The sequence below is a fragment of the Pyrgilauda ruficollis genome, unplaced genomic scaffold (assembly GCF_017590135.1).
Source record: "Pyrgilauda ruficollis isolate IOZ18807 unplaced genomic scaffold, ASM1759013v1 scaffold3, whole genome shotgun sequence".
Classification (NCBI taxonomy): Eukaryota; Metazoa; Chordata; class Aves; order Passeriformes; family Passeridae; genus Pyrgilauda; species Pyrgilauda ruficollis.
The window spans coordinates 8247238-8259710 of record NW_024524377.1 but is presented as its reverse complement, the minus strand read 5'-3'; the positions used below and the strand labels follow the sequence as shown (position 1 = coordinate 8259710).

The window sequence follows — 12473 nt, the reverse complement described above, 5'->3', positions numbered from 1 at the left end:
TTACTTACATTGACCAGTTTGTGGGACAGTATTCCATACTAAGATGGGCTAGTAGTGTGGCTAAGAAGCAGATGGACATGCTTCACTCTAGATAGGCAATTTTCCAGTATCCAGCTCATTAAGAACATGTAAGTTATTGTGAAATATCTCTGGTGAATCTAAAAAAAACCCACCACAGTCACCACCAAACATCACAACACCACAAAAACAGTTTGTGAAATGGCTAAGAACAGATCTAGTCTATCCTCTTCCATAGTGGATTTTGTTGCTGAACACAAGGAGGAGCAAGGTCATACCAAAGAAATAAAAAATGTCTTTGTAAGATCTAAATCCACTAAAGTGAGCTAGGTCTGTTTGCTCTGAATTCCTCTTCTTCCCCACAGACCCAACCTTCTTTCAGGTGAGGATGACTCTAGGGCACTACCTTCAGGGCCCACTAAATGCTGCTCCAAGCTTTGACAAAGGCACTGCTGCTGAAGTACACCTGTGGGTGTGATGGTATTGCATTTTCAGTGTTTGGGGCAAAGGAGGGAAAATGGGACTTTGCCTTTGGTCTGCTCTGTACTGCATCCAGTGTTCTTGGTGCTCTCAATGTTTAAAGCTGCTCCAAATACTATCTATGAGACTAATACAGTTTCCCTATTGAACAATATTTCCTGATACTGAATGAATTTGCTATTTCTCAGTTCTAGTCCTCCATTCCAGTTATTCCTTCTCCTCTCTTGGTTCCCTCAAGTAAGTATGTGTTCCTAATTAGGGAAACAGAGAAAACTGAATCTCTATGAAATCTGGAACTTAAAAGTATCATGCATACCTAGTTAGTTACTTAACACTTGGCATGAAAGAATCTTACAGCGAGAGAGCAGCAACACATTCTGCTCCAAGAGCCAAAGCTAGCAGGTACTGTCAGGAAAAAAACAAAACTGACCATCATGCCATGCACCCTCTCAGTGTACCAGAGGGTATGTAATAAGGTTTAAAAAATAGTTCTTATCCTCATTCCTTGTCTTTCCATTAAAGGACAAAACTTAGAGCCCTGTGTAATATTTCTTTCCAAGATCCTCTGCAAATATGTGCAGAAGAAAGCCTAGCTTTGAGATACTGGTAACACTGACTCCTAAGCATGGTTCAAGTGTAACAGTGCAGGTACAAGTGGAACATAAGGACAGTGTCTTCACCCCCTGCAAGAAGCTGTCCTGGAAAAGTGGATCCCTTATGCAGGACTGAGCTTTGATCCTGCCCTCAGTGGAAAGCACTGTCAATGCCTGACACCCTGGAGTGCTGTGACCAGGAGTGTCACCCAGCCCAGGCAAACTGGATGGGAGAAGCCTCCTGCCCTGCTCACACAGCTGGCTGAGCATTTCTGGACATCAGGATCACTTTACTATAAACAGCTACCCTTGATTTGCAATTCCACAGCACCATTATATAGAGTGAATAAGAGGTGGGGGATTATAATAGTCAGTTACTCAGATTATTTCAGTGAAGAAAACAGCTTTCTGCAGCACCATAACACCAAAGCTTTGGGACTTTAGGAGGCTCCACCATAGCTCAGAAGCTTTGATACAGAGGTGCTGTCTATCTGATGGACTTTTGATAGAAGCCATGGAACTTTGGGATGCATAATTTCCTTTCCACTCTGAGCAACTCCAGGAAAAGCCTTGAAATTTTGCTTCCAGCATAAGGCTGCCTAAACAGACTGATCCTGTCAGTCCTTTTTGTAAGAATGGTATTTCCACCAGTCAATGTTTTCTCATGTACATGACACTTATCCTTATTCTATACAGCCCCCTTAGGTGAAAATCAACATGGACTCAAAAAAAAACCCCTCAAAAAACACATTATGCTATTTCACACACAGGCCAGACACAATGCACCTGCTACCATTTGCCTTTCTCCATCTGCTTTGGTATCTCCTTAATGCACTGCTCAAGTACCCCCAGCCTCTCTGAAGACAATGCTACTTCTGACTGCATCCACTTCAGGAGAATGCCTGTGTTACTCTGCTTGGAGCAGGAGCACTGCACAAGGATTCACTGGTTGTGCTGAACTCTTCTGCATATTAATTTGGTTCTCATTTGGTAAGACTAAAAATAACCTGGATTAAATGAAGGAAGATTGAAAAGTAAGAGTGCAGTCCCCTGTTTCAAGCTATAATTCTCACTGTGAACATGAACTTTTTTGTTGCAGTGTGCCAGAGGATATAATTCTCCAGATAATTCCCTCAGTGTTTTATGGAATACATATGAAGTTAAGAAGGTTTTTTTTTGTGCTATCAATTGTCCTTCCTTCCTATTTTTGTCCCAAGGAAAATATATTTTGTCTAGATACAATATTAACTTTCATGCAAAAAACAGTCTAGTGGGTTTGATCATCCAAAATGTGAAATATAAGGGAATCACTCAGTTTGAAAACAATAAGTATTCCCCCTAAAGACTTCTACCACATTCTATACAGTTTTGAAGTTAGTTAAGTCACCAAGCCAGTAGAGTGCAAATATTTCAGTGCTTGTAATGGCAAAAGAAGCATCTGTGGTGGGGCTTTAAATACACTGGAAATCTGTTCTCAACTCTGATCTTAACTTGTAGTAATTTCTTTCTGTGACACAACCCCTCTTTGCTTCTGTGTTTCTTATTGCAATAAAAAGCCTGAAATATTAAACATACAGAAGAATTCAATTAGAATTTATAAACCAGCAATAATATTATTATGCCTTCAATGTTCTAAATCCTTAAAGCTTAGTTTAAATAAGCATCATGTACCAGCTCCTTAAACAGTGTTAGCAATGTAAACAGTATTTAAAAATGCAAGAAGTTCAACTTTATAAAATTTACATCTGCAGGCTGTTAAAGGGGAATCTGGAAGAAATGTCAAACAATACTGTTCCTTGTGTACTCCACTGAAATAACAAGAAAGCTGCATCTGGAAACAGTTACTGGCACAGGACTTAAATAAATATTGCATTACCTTTAATGAACTAAATATTATTAATCAAGAGCCAGATATAACAGTGTGCCATCCAGCTGGCTTGTAATGCAATTAATTTACCTTCTTGGGAGATGACAATGGACTTCGATGATTTGATGGCTTTGCTGTCTAGAGTCCAGGTGACAGCTGCAGGGGGATCAGAGGAAATCCGACACTGTAAGACCAATTTTTCACCATCAGCTACTTGAGCATCCTGAAGCTTCTCTGTAAAGGAGGGTGCTGTTCCTTTGCTTGCTGGTGGTTTGCTTGCTGGTGCTTTGTTTTCAGCTTTTTTCCCAATTATTCCGCCATCCACCACTGCACACCCACGTTCACAGTTTCTGTCATTCTTCTCCTCTTTTTTCACTGCTGGTTTGGCAACGGGGGCTTGAGAATTGGGGGTCGCGTTCTGGGCTTCAGAGTTGGCACGAGCATTTGGTGCAGGGGTGCCAGCGCTGCCATTCTCCGCAGGTGGCTTTTTCTTGGAGCCCAGCACAGACCTGAAATCTGTAACTGCAGGTTTAGGAGGTGGTGCCTTCTCTGGCAGTGGGGTTTTTGGGGTGCCCTTCTTGGCCAGCACAGAGCGGAAGTCCACCTGCTGGGGAGCATGGACTTTCCTCTCCTCCTCTGACAAGGTCTTGGGTTTGACCTGCCGCTGCAGGTTTGCTCGGAAGTCCATTTGCTCGGCTGGGATTTCTTTCAGTTCCTCCTCAGAAAAACTTTTGGTGCTGACTTTCTTGCCTAAAATATCACGGAAATCGAGTTGTTCAGCTTCCTGCTGCCTCAGGCTCTCCTCTGTGTGCTCCCGAGTTTCCACTCGCCTCTTCAGCACGCCTCGGACGTCCTCCTGCTCTTCCTCAGCTACTCTGGTTACGCTGCTGTTCTTTTTGAAGCCACTTGTTCTACCAAATGTTAGTTTACCATGATCTCCACCATCTCTTTGCTCTCCAGAGCTGGCCGATTCCCTCCCACTATGATCCGAAAAAGAAAAGAAAGAGAGAGCCAGGAAAGGGGCTGGTTTAAAAATGTCAGGGAACAATCTCAGAGCAGGAACAAAATGTGTTTATAGAAGGGGAGGTTGATTAGAGGAGCATACTCCATTAGTTTATTGCATCAATGATGACTTCAGGAGCCATATAAGGGCACAAACAAAAAAGATCTTCTCTACTCTGCCTTGGTACAATGTGCTTAGCTTGTATGATGAAAACAATTTGTTAGGTCACATTTGGGGATTAGGTTGAACAGCAGCCAGCCTGGGTCTGTAAGGGCAGGGAATTAACGGAGCAAAAAATAGAACCCACCCATGCAAGTCCCTGGGAAAAATACTCACTCTCTGAGCATTTCTGCTGTGGAAGCTGAACTCTCCCGCAGCATCAGAGACACCTGGCAGCTGCATTCTCCAACTTGGTTCCTGAAATATTTAAGTGAAATCAGAAAAACTGGGGTTTCTTCCTCTGTAATTTGCCTGAGCTGTGATTGTGTGTTGCAGTAAAGCAGCTCATACTCAGTGTGGCATTCCCCTTTTCTATGCCCATTATTGTGGGGATTGACTGAGTGGATTTGGTCCCCATATACTTGGAGCCAAGCTATCTCAACTAGCTTTTACTGATCTGTTGCTGTCTGCACTGGGAACAACATACTCCCTGAACAAAAATCAAAGCAATTTACAGAATGAAGCAGCTGCAAACAAACAAGCTAAAGGAAAATAAATACAAAAGCTGGAAAATCAAGACAGAGGAAAGGGCTATTTTACAAAGCTGAAAATCTTTCCAACTCTGCCTACTGTTTATTTATTCAAACCCAAGCTCTTAAGTTTTCTAATGTTAAGATATTAAAAACAGGGTCTCATTTCCTTCCCTCCCCTCTGGCCCAACCAATCAGCAAAACCCATCTACACGGATTGCTCCAGCCTGTACATGTTTATATTAAAAAACATAAAAGTGTCACCATATATGGTGCTGAGTACTTATTCTTCCTTTTGCAGAGGAATACCACAGATGCCTTCTGGAAAGGGCTCCCATTAAAGAATTCATTTAAAGTGCTCCCCGCTCCCCTGCAGCTCCCTCCCTCCCGCAGATATATATCATTCTTCCAGCCCCAAACAGCTCTTCTCTGCTTAACACAGGAGATGCCAAAAGCAAAATTTAACTCCCCCAGGGCAGCAGTTGTGTAACTATTGCCACCACTCCCCTGACTGCTATTAAAAAACCAGACTTGAACTGATTAAGCACTAGAAATACCTTTTATTAGTGAAAACAGGTCTGTCCTTCCCAGTTTAGGTACAAGCTTGTAAATTAACTAGAAAATCCTGGATTATTTATCCTTTTTGAGCAAAAAAAATTTTTTGCTACTGAAAACACTTCCTGGACATGAGCAAAACACATCTGTTGGGGGGGAGGCGAGGCAGGTTTTCCCAGCTGTGTTCTGCTTTGAACTTGCTAGATAAGAGCACCTTCAAGTCCACTTAGCCCTGAAGTTTAAAACATGGACTCAGGACTGTTAGCTTGCCATAAATAAATTGTCTGGCCTGGTTTTTAAATAGAGCATGGAGAAACTTTCCTAGATATGGTACTGTTTGGGTGAAAAGACTCCTCTAATTTCACCCATATTTAACTTGCAGTGAAGGCAAGATAATTAACACAGATAACAGAATCACAGATTCAGCACAAAACTTTGTCTTTATAAGAGCAATTAGTGCCATCACCTTTTCAGATAGATTTCCCTTGATTTCTATTGCTTCAGAAAAAGAAACAGTGGATCAGTCTAACATGAAAACTACAAAGAAATTGGTAGGTTTGATCAAAGTATCTGGATTGTAAAGTAAAGGCCTTGCTGATAGAAACATATCTTAAGACCATTAGTGACAAGAAACTGGAGGAATGTTTTTAACACTTTGATATCCAGTGAGTCAGAATATGTACACTACAAACTGCTATTGAAGGCAATCCATGAAGACAGCACTGAAACCCACAACTCTCGTTTCCTTCAATACAAAAAACTATATAACATCTGAGTACCAAATAGAAACTGTCCAAAGGGCAGGAGAGGATCCAAGTCAATGCAGAGAGTATTGAACTCAGGCCTGCACTGGAGACCTGCCATTCTTACTCACTGATATGTGTGGCCTCCATTTGGAAGCAAGAGAAATAGAAAGAAGCTAAGGCAAATGGAAAGATAAATAAAAAGAATAGCACATCACCTCCTCCCAACATACTGATTGGCATAAAATTATGGCAGGGTAGCAACAATGCTGAAAACCTATTGTTTTCATGTAATGCATTTCAAACTGGCCCTTTTTGCTGCTGTTGGTACTCATGAGATTTTTCTCTGCTTCTCTAAAGTTTTTAAAGAAAGCAGACACACTTGAGCTGCTCATTCACCAGTGCTGCAGGGCCTTGACAGGCTGCTGGTTTACCTGAAGAGCCCTCCTGTTCAGGACTTCAAACCAATCCGATGCTGACAAAGGACAAGCCATGCATGCTGAAGTATAGACAAATTGCAGAGTACATGAAATGTTGAGGCAGCCCTGCTCAGTTTCTGTCATGATTGTTTGGCAAAAATATTTCTCCACAAAAATTGTGTCACCAGTGGGAGAGGTTGAAGTAACAGAGACAGCACTGTCCCAGGAGAGGAATTCAGGGATACTGCATGTGGTCCTGACCACTGTGAAGAATGGTAGCATTTCTGCAGGACCCATTTCTGCAAGGCATCTTTCCCTCTGCAAATTCTTTGCATAGGCAAAGAAGCAAATAAGGCAAGCAAAGTAAATCCTTCTAAAGTAAGCTATTTTTCACAGGGTTTGGAAAATAAAGGAGAGGGTAAGAAAGTAGGAGAGCATTTTGTTCTTTCTATTTTTAAAACCTTGGGAAGCACTTACAAATTATGGCAACAGTGGGACATACAAGTACCTAGATGGAAAAATTATTCACAAGGTAGTTTTTTTGATCTTAATTATGATTTCTGAATCAAGTGAATGGCTGAAAACCAGATACTGGATACAAACCTTGAGTCTGTGTCTGTTCAAAAGTGTAGCCTTCCCAGGGTAAGGCCTGCTCCCAGTGAAATAAAACTGATGATTTTAGGAGCAGGAACATACTCTTGTCTTCTGAACCCAGTGACAGAGTCTAAAAAGGTGAAGTTAAAAACACTGACCCAGCTTGGAGATCACAGGATGGAAAAAGAGAAACAAGCCAAGAAAAATGAAGAAGGATTGAGTGATTTAGATACCAATTTCAATCAAGAATAATTCCAGAATCTTGGTAAATAATTTTTACATTTACACAATTTCAGAATCTAGGCAAGGCAAAGATGCAGAGGGACTGCTAGAAAAAAGAGAGCCTTGCAAGTACATGGGTACATCTTCAAGTCTTTCACATCTCTTCTGTTTTGAATCTTGGCAATAACAACATTACTTGTGCAGCTTGAGGTTCTCTGTGTTGGCATATTGTCAACAAAACCCAGACAGATCTTAGTGGCTCTGTTATTGTGGAATAATGATAGACATGGATAAAACCTGTGCTTAGTAGCTTTACTGTAAAGTAGTGCCTGGAAGTGTTGACTTTTGCAGGACTATTTTGTAGAATGCTCATGCACAGGACTTATCTTTAAAATGTCAAGGAATATTAATAAAAAAGCCCACCAAAAACAAATAAAACCCCAGCTGCAAAGCTTGAGGCAATTTTAAAAATAGCCCTGTGTCCTATTGTGGGATCAGTTTTCCCTGGAATGGCTTTTATGTTCAAAATATCTTGAAATACTAGTTTCTTGGCAGAACGTACTCAAATATTTTCACTGAACCTTAGATGAGACTTATTGTCTGTGTGTCCCTAGGAAGCACTCCCTGGAGGAATAGGAAAAAAAGCAGTTGTAATTATATTGGGGGGATGCACTGAAATTTCCTACCAGCCTACCAAGTGTGAAATAAATATTGCAGAGTAAATGACATCTTTTCAAGAATGAACTGAAAGGGGCGAAGAAGTTGGTCCCTACTTAGAGCTGGTGCTTCAGTGCAGGTAACTGCAGATCTTCAGAAAGAAGTTTTGAAACTTTTCTGTGAATTAAATGGAGAGACAGTCCAGACTGCACGAAGCTTTAGCCCCAAGAAAGCAACTAATCTACTGGATCACGATTCTAGCTGTATAAAACAAACAGCTCTACTGGCTTCAAAGAGAATGCACTGATTTACCTCACTTGAGGGTTTTGTCAAAAGCTTTTTATACCTGAAAGAACAATATTTTTATTTGCATTTTGCAGCACTAGGTGGAAGGATGGAACAAGAAAGAGTAATGGCTTTCTTCTCTAAAAATAGGCAATGTATTAATAGGAGAAAACACAGTTTGCAAACTGAATTTTACAGAAAGACAGAGCTGTATTTACTGTTTAGCCTAATGAAATGTAATCTTAGGAGTGCTTTTTACATAACCTGAATTGCAGAGTGTTCAAAGTACCACTGCTTTATAAAATTAATGTTTTCCCCTGATTTTAAGCAGATTATCAAAATGTCTAAATCAATACTAATCAACACTAACCAAACTTGTATGAAAGATGATATTATCATAACTCTAGAGAAGAACACTTAATGTCTAAGAAGACAAAGGATAACAAAGCAGATAATTTGTTTGAGGAACTGCAGCATGATTTCTGAGGTGTCTCATGTTGATTGCATTACTATAAAGATAAAGGTTTTGCTCAAATATCCCAGTTTCTGTCCAGTTCTCCCATTTATGATGTCACACTGAAAGAATGCAGAAAAGTCACATTGGGATAACAGGATACCAGTGCCCGCATCACTGGAAGGTTGCAAAGGATAGGAGAGGAAATAGGCATCTTTGTTTTTCTGAGTAGGGGAAAGGATTTTTATTTTCCATTTTAAGCATTTTGAAGGCTGTAAAATATCCAAACTTCAATAGATGAACTGCAGAAGTGGGTGAATCTGTTCTTTTAATATTTATGCAGCACTGTTCCTCGAAGCTTGAGACGTAACAGGCTCAATGGAACATTATTAAGATAATTAAAATGAAAAATGCAAATGTAGAGGAATCTAATGTAGGCCTGCGTAGGTTTAAAAAAAGGACCAGGAGGGGCTACGTTGACTACTCTTCTAAAATCCAGACTTAGCAGTCTGCTAAATAGTAAAAGGCAAAGCAAAGACGTATTCTCAATAATGCTGAGGGATAGTAAGACGGAAAGCCAACCAGCAATCATGGCTAGATCACACCGGATCACACTGGGCTCCGCATCCTTATCAGCTCACTCTAACTAAAGGAGAAAGAACCAGCAAGAGTCAAACAGATCTTTTGTTAAACACACATTTTTACGACCAAAGTTTTAATTTGTAAGCAGCCAACACAACAGAAGAATTATGGAGGTACCAGGACAGAATTTAGAGATTAAGAATAATGGAGAACAAAATGGGAAAATAATTAACACTAGTAGGAAACTGTGCCTGGACTAAATTAAGAGAGCAGGAGAAGGAGTGACTCCCTAAGAGCAGCAATGCAAACTGCTTCTAAAATTAATATGTGAAAAGGAGCAGCACATTTTATTTGAAACGAAAATGATTATGTTTAAAAATAGCCTACTGTCAACTCGGTAAACTCTTTAGTGAATTGACTTATGTTTTCTCAGTTATTCCATATTTGTTAATGGAGTTTGTAGAAGTTTTTGAGAGAAAGACACAAAACACAGCTCTCTTCCTCTCAGGTGCTGATAAAACAGTTTCTGACTATATAAACACTTCTTAATCAAGTATTCAAGACAAATGCAACCGGTTCAACAGCTATTTAATCAAGACTATTTAGTGCTGAAGATTACTGCAACTCTATTGCAAACCTGAAGTTACACAGCTGACTTTGGCTCCTTGGATATGCCCGAGGCTGTTACCTCTCTGTTACTCATGGTACACAACCAGTGCCTAAAAACATATGACTTTCTGTTCTCTGAACATTAACTGGAATTTTACAAGTGAGAGCAGAGTAAAATGAGGTAGCAGCATTCCCTTTGCTCTAATTGCAGCATAGCATTACTCATTATGGATTAGAAAAAGCCAGCATATATGCACTGATCTTTGTGGGTTCCCCAGTTATTTCTGCAGTGAAAGGATTAGGGAATAGCTGCAACTAGCATGTAATCTGCTGTGCTGTTTTCTAGCTACAAATTTACTTTTTCTCCTTCCTCCCCAAAATTCCTCTCATCTACTAATTGTCTGAAATAATTTATTTTCTAAGTGTACATTCTAGAGTTATGATAATATCAGACTTCTACTTTGAAAAAAGGGCTCTAGTGTTGATTTTGGCCTGAGTGATCACCAACTACACCTGATCAATACGGTCAACTTCCTACATCATTCCCAACAAAACTCTACACAAAGCTCTCTTGGCTCTCTGTCCTCTTTCATTCTTCCACCCCTGAAGTTTTGCTGAAATATGTCATTCTCTTTTCAGTTCAAGTGAAACCACCAGCATATCATAGGAGAAGATGCTCATGCCCAGGGCACACACACTGAGGTGTGGAAATGTACCAGCAGAAGGTAGGAGTTCTCACAGTTTCTGCTCTCTCCTGTCGAGGTTGGTGACCTGAATTAAATTGAACTGGCATTTCTAATCCTGCCAGAGATACTGAGTGGTAGAAGCCCCCATGATCCTCAAAGGAAAAGAAATGCAAGGATTTCTGTAGACATGACCTGCTCAAATGAGCATTATGAATGTCCCAGATGACCGGGGCCAATTGCAAAAGAGCCAGCTCTGAAATGAGCCAGTTCACAGCTTATTGCAGACTACAAAGGGCCTAAATCTACTGAAGAGCTGATTTGCAAGGAGAACTTGAAGAGCTGGATTTGCAAGAAGGTCATAGCACATGCGGCTCTACCTACATAAATGTTGTTAATAAGACTTGAAATTAAGTACAGAAAAACATTATAGGAAATCTTGATATTCAACAGCTATAATTTTCTAAAATGCCCTTTTCTGGTGAAAAGTCAGTGGCTCATTTGACTTTAAGCACTAAAATATACTCAAGCTAGTTTGTGTCTGCCTGTGATAGTCCATGAAAACATACCTTCCAGCTAAGAGACATTTACATAGTGACATATCCATAATTTGGGCCACACTGGTTGGAAAAAAACCCCTATGACTATAAAAAATTAAACTCTATGTTTACAAGCTAAATAGCTTGGATTTATTAAGAAATTCCCTCCTTTCTAGCATTAAGGAGATATGAGTACTTTATTTTCAAGTAGGCAAAGGACAATTCAGACTAGTACACCTGGACTAAAAAATGAATATGTTGAGCAAACCAAATAATTTTCTTCCAGTGTAATAGACTCAAATGTCCATGATGATGAAGTAATTTTAATAAAGAAACGCTGGCCAAGTAAAGCAACTACATCCATACACAGTAAATAGCATAGAATGATTTCCATTGCAGGTGGAAAGTGCTGTGGCACTTTCTACAAGGTAAGGAATAGCAAATCTAACTCTTCATTTAAAGCACAATTATTCTACCAGAATAAAATAAAATTAAATTCAAAACAACTCTTCCACATTTTGCAGAAATGACAAGATGTCCAAAGCATCAAGGTGCCTCATTTCAAAGAAACATCAGCAAAAGGAGACTTACAAGATTCAGACATTTCAAACATGGCCAGGAAACACTTTTTCCCCTTAAAGGTATGGATCTTGTGTAAGAGAGACAGTTTGTTCCCATGAAAAGAGGCATCCTTACAAATACCTAGAGAGATGCCAAACATGATAAACAATAGCTCCAAAACTCAGGACTTTGATTGTGGTTTTCCTTGCTAGAAATTTCTTGCCACATTGCTGCCACAAAGGTTCATTTTACAGGATCACAAAAAGAAGCCATACTGCTTTGTCCTTTTTTCTGACTCTTCTTGTGTTTCTTAGAGTTTCATTAGGTTTTTTTTTATCCCTCAGAAATATTCTGTTCCTTTCATACTCTAATGTTCCACTTGAAGAGGATGGAACCTCTGTCTTTCAGTGGGAATTGTAAGTTGAGGATAAATATAACTAATTGGTGTTTTTTTCTAATATAACTAATTGGTTCTTTTTCACAGCCAACATACCTGAGCTGAATTTCATACTGCCCTGCATGACGAGACTGCACATTCCTCAAGACCAGTGTGAAGATGTCTTCATTTTGCAGGATTTCACATGCTGCTCCTGGCATTATTTCCTTTCCATCTTTAAACCAGTGAACAGTGGGGAAAGGATCTCCAGCAATGGCACAGGATATCAGGACATTTTGCCCAGGAGCTGCTGTCACTGATCTTGGTTTGCTAATGAACCAGGGCTGAATACCATCCTGAGGCTCTGTAGTTTACAAACACAGTTTACAAATCAGAAGAAAATGCCAAGCTTGAATGTCACCACTAAGCTAACTAATTTCAGGGAAGGCAATCACAGACAAGGAAAGTTATTTTGAACATGCATGGTATAAGTTTTTAATCGGAAAATAAGTCAGACTTTAATTTTGGAAGTAACTTGTGTTCA

General features: G+C 39.9%; 1 protein-coding gene across 3 annotated transcripts in view; it reads right to left on the bottom strand.

The window, feature by feature from the left end:
* MYLK (myosin light chain kinase) overlaps positions 1-12473 on the bottom strand; it is a 196197-nt gene that overhangs the window by 68942 nt on the left and 114782 nt on the right. For 2 of the 3 annotated variants that reach the window (XM_041473044.1, XM_041473043.1), the window contains exons 14-16: positions 12047-12293; positions 4298-4378; positions 3049-3938 (exon numbers count right to left, since the gene is read on the bottom strand). In XM_041473044.1, coding sequence (XP_041328978.1) covers positions 3049-3938; positions 4298-4378; positions 12047-12293 — 1218 coding nt within the window. Of the gene's footprint in view, positions 1-3048; positions 3939-4297; positions 4379-4914; positions 5001-12046; positions 12294-12473 lie in introns of those variants that run through there. The other variant, XM_041473045.1, reaches the window with a different exon arrangement.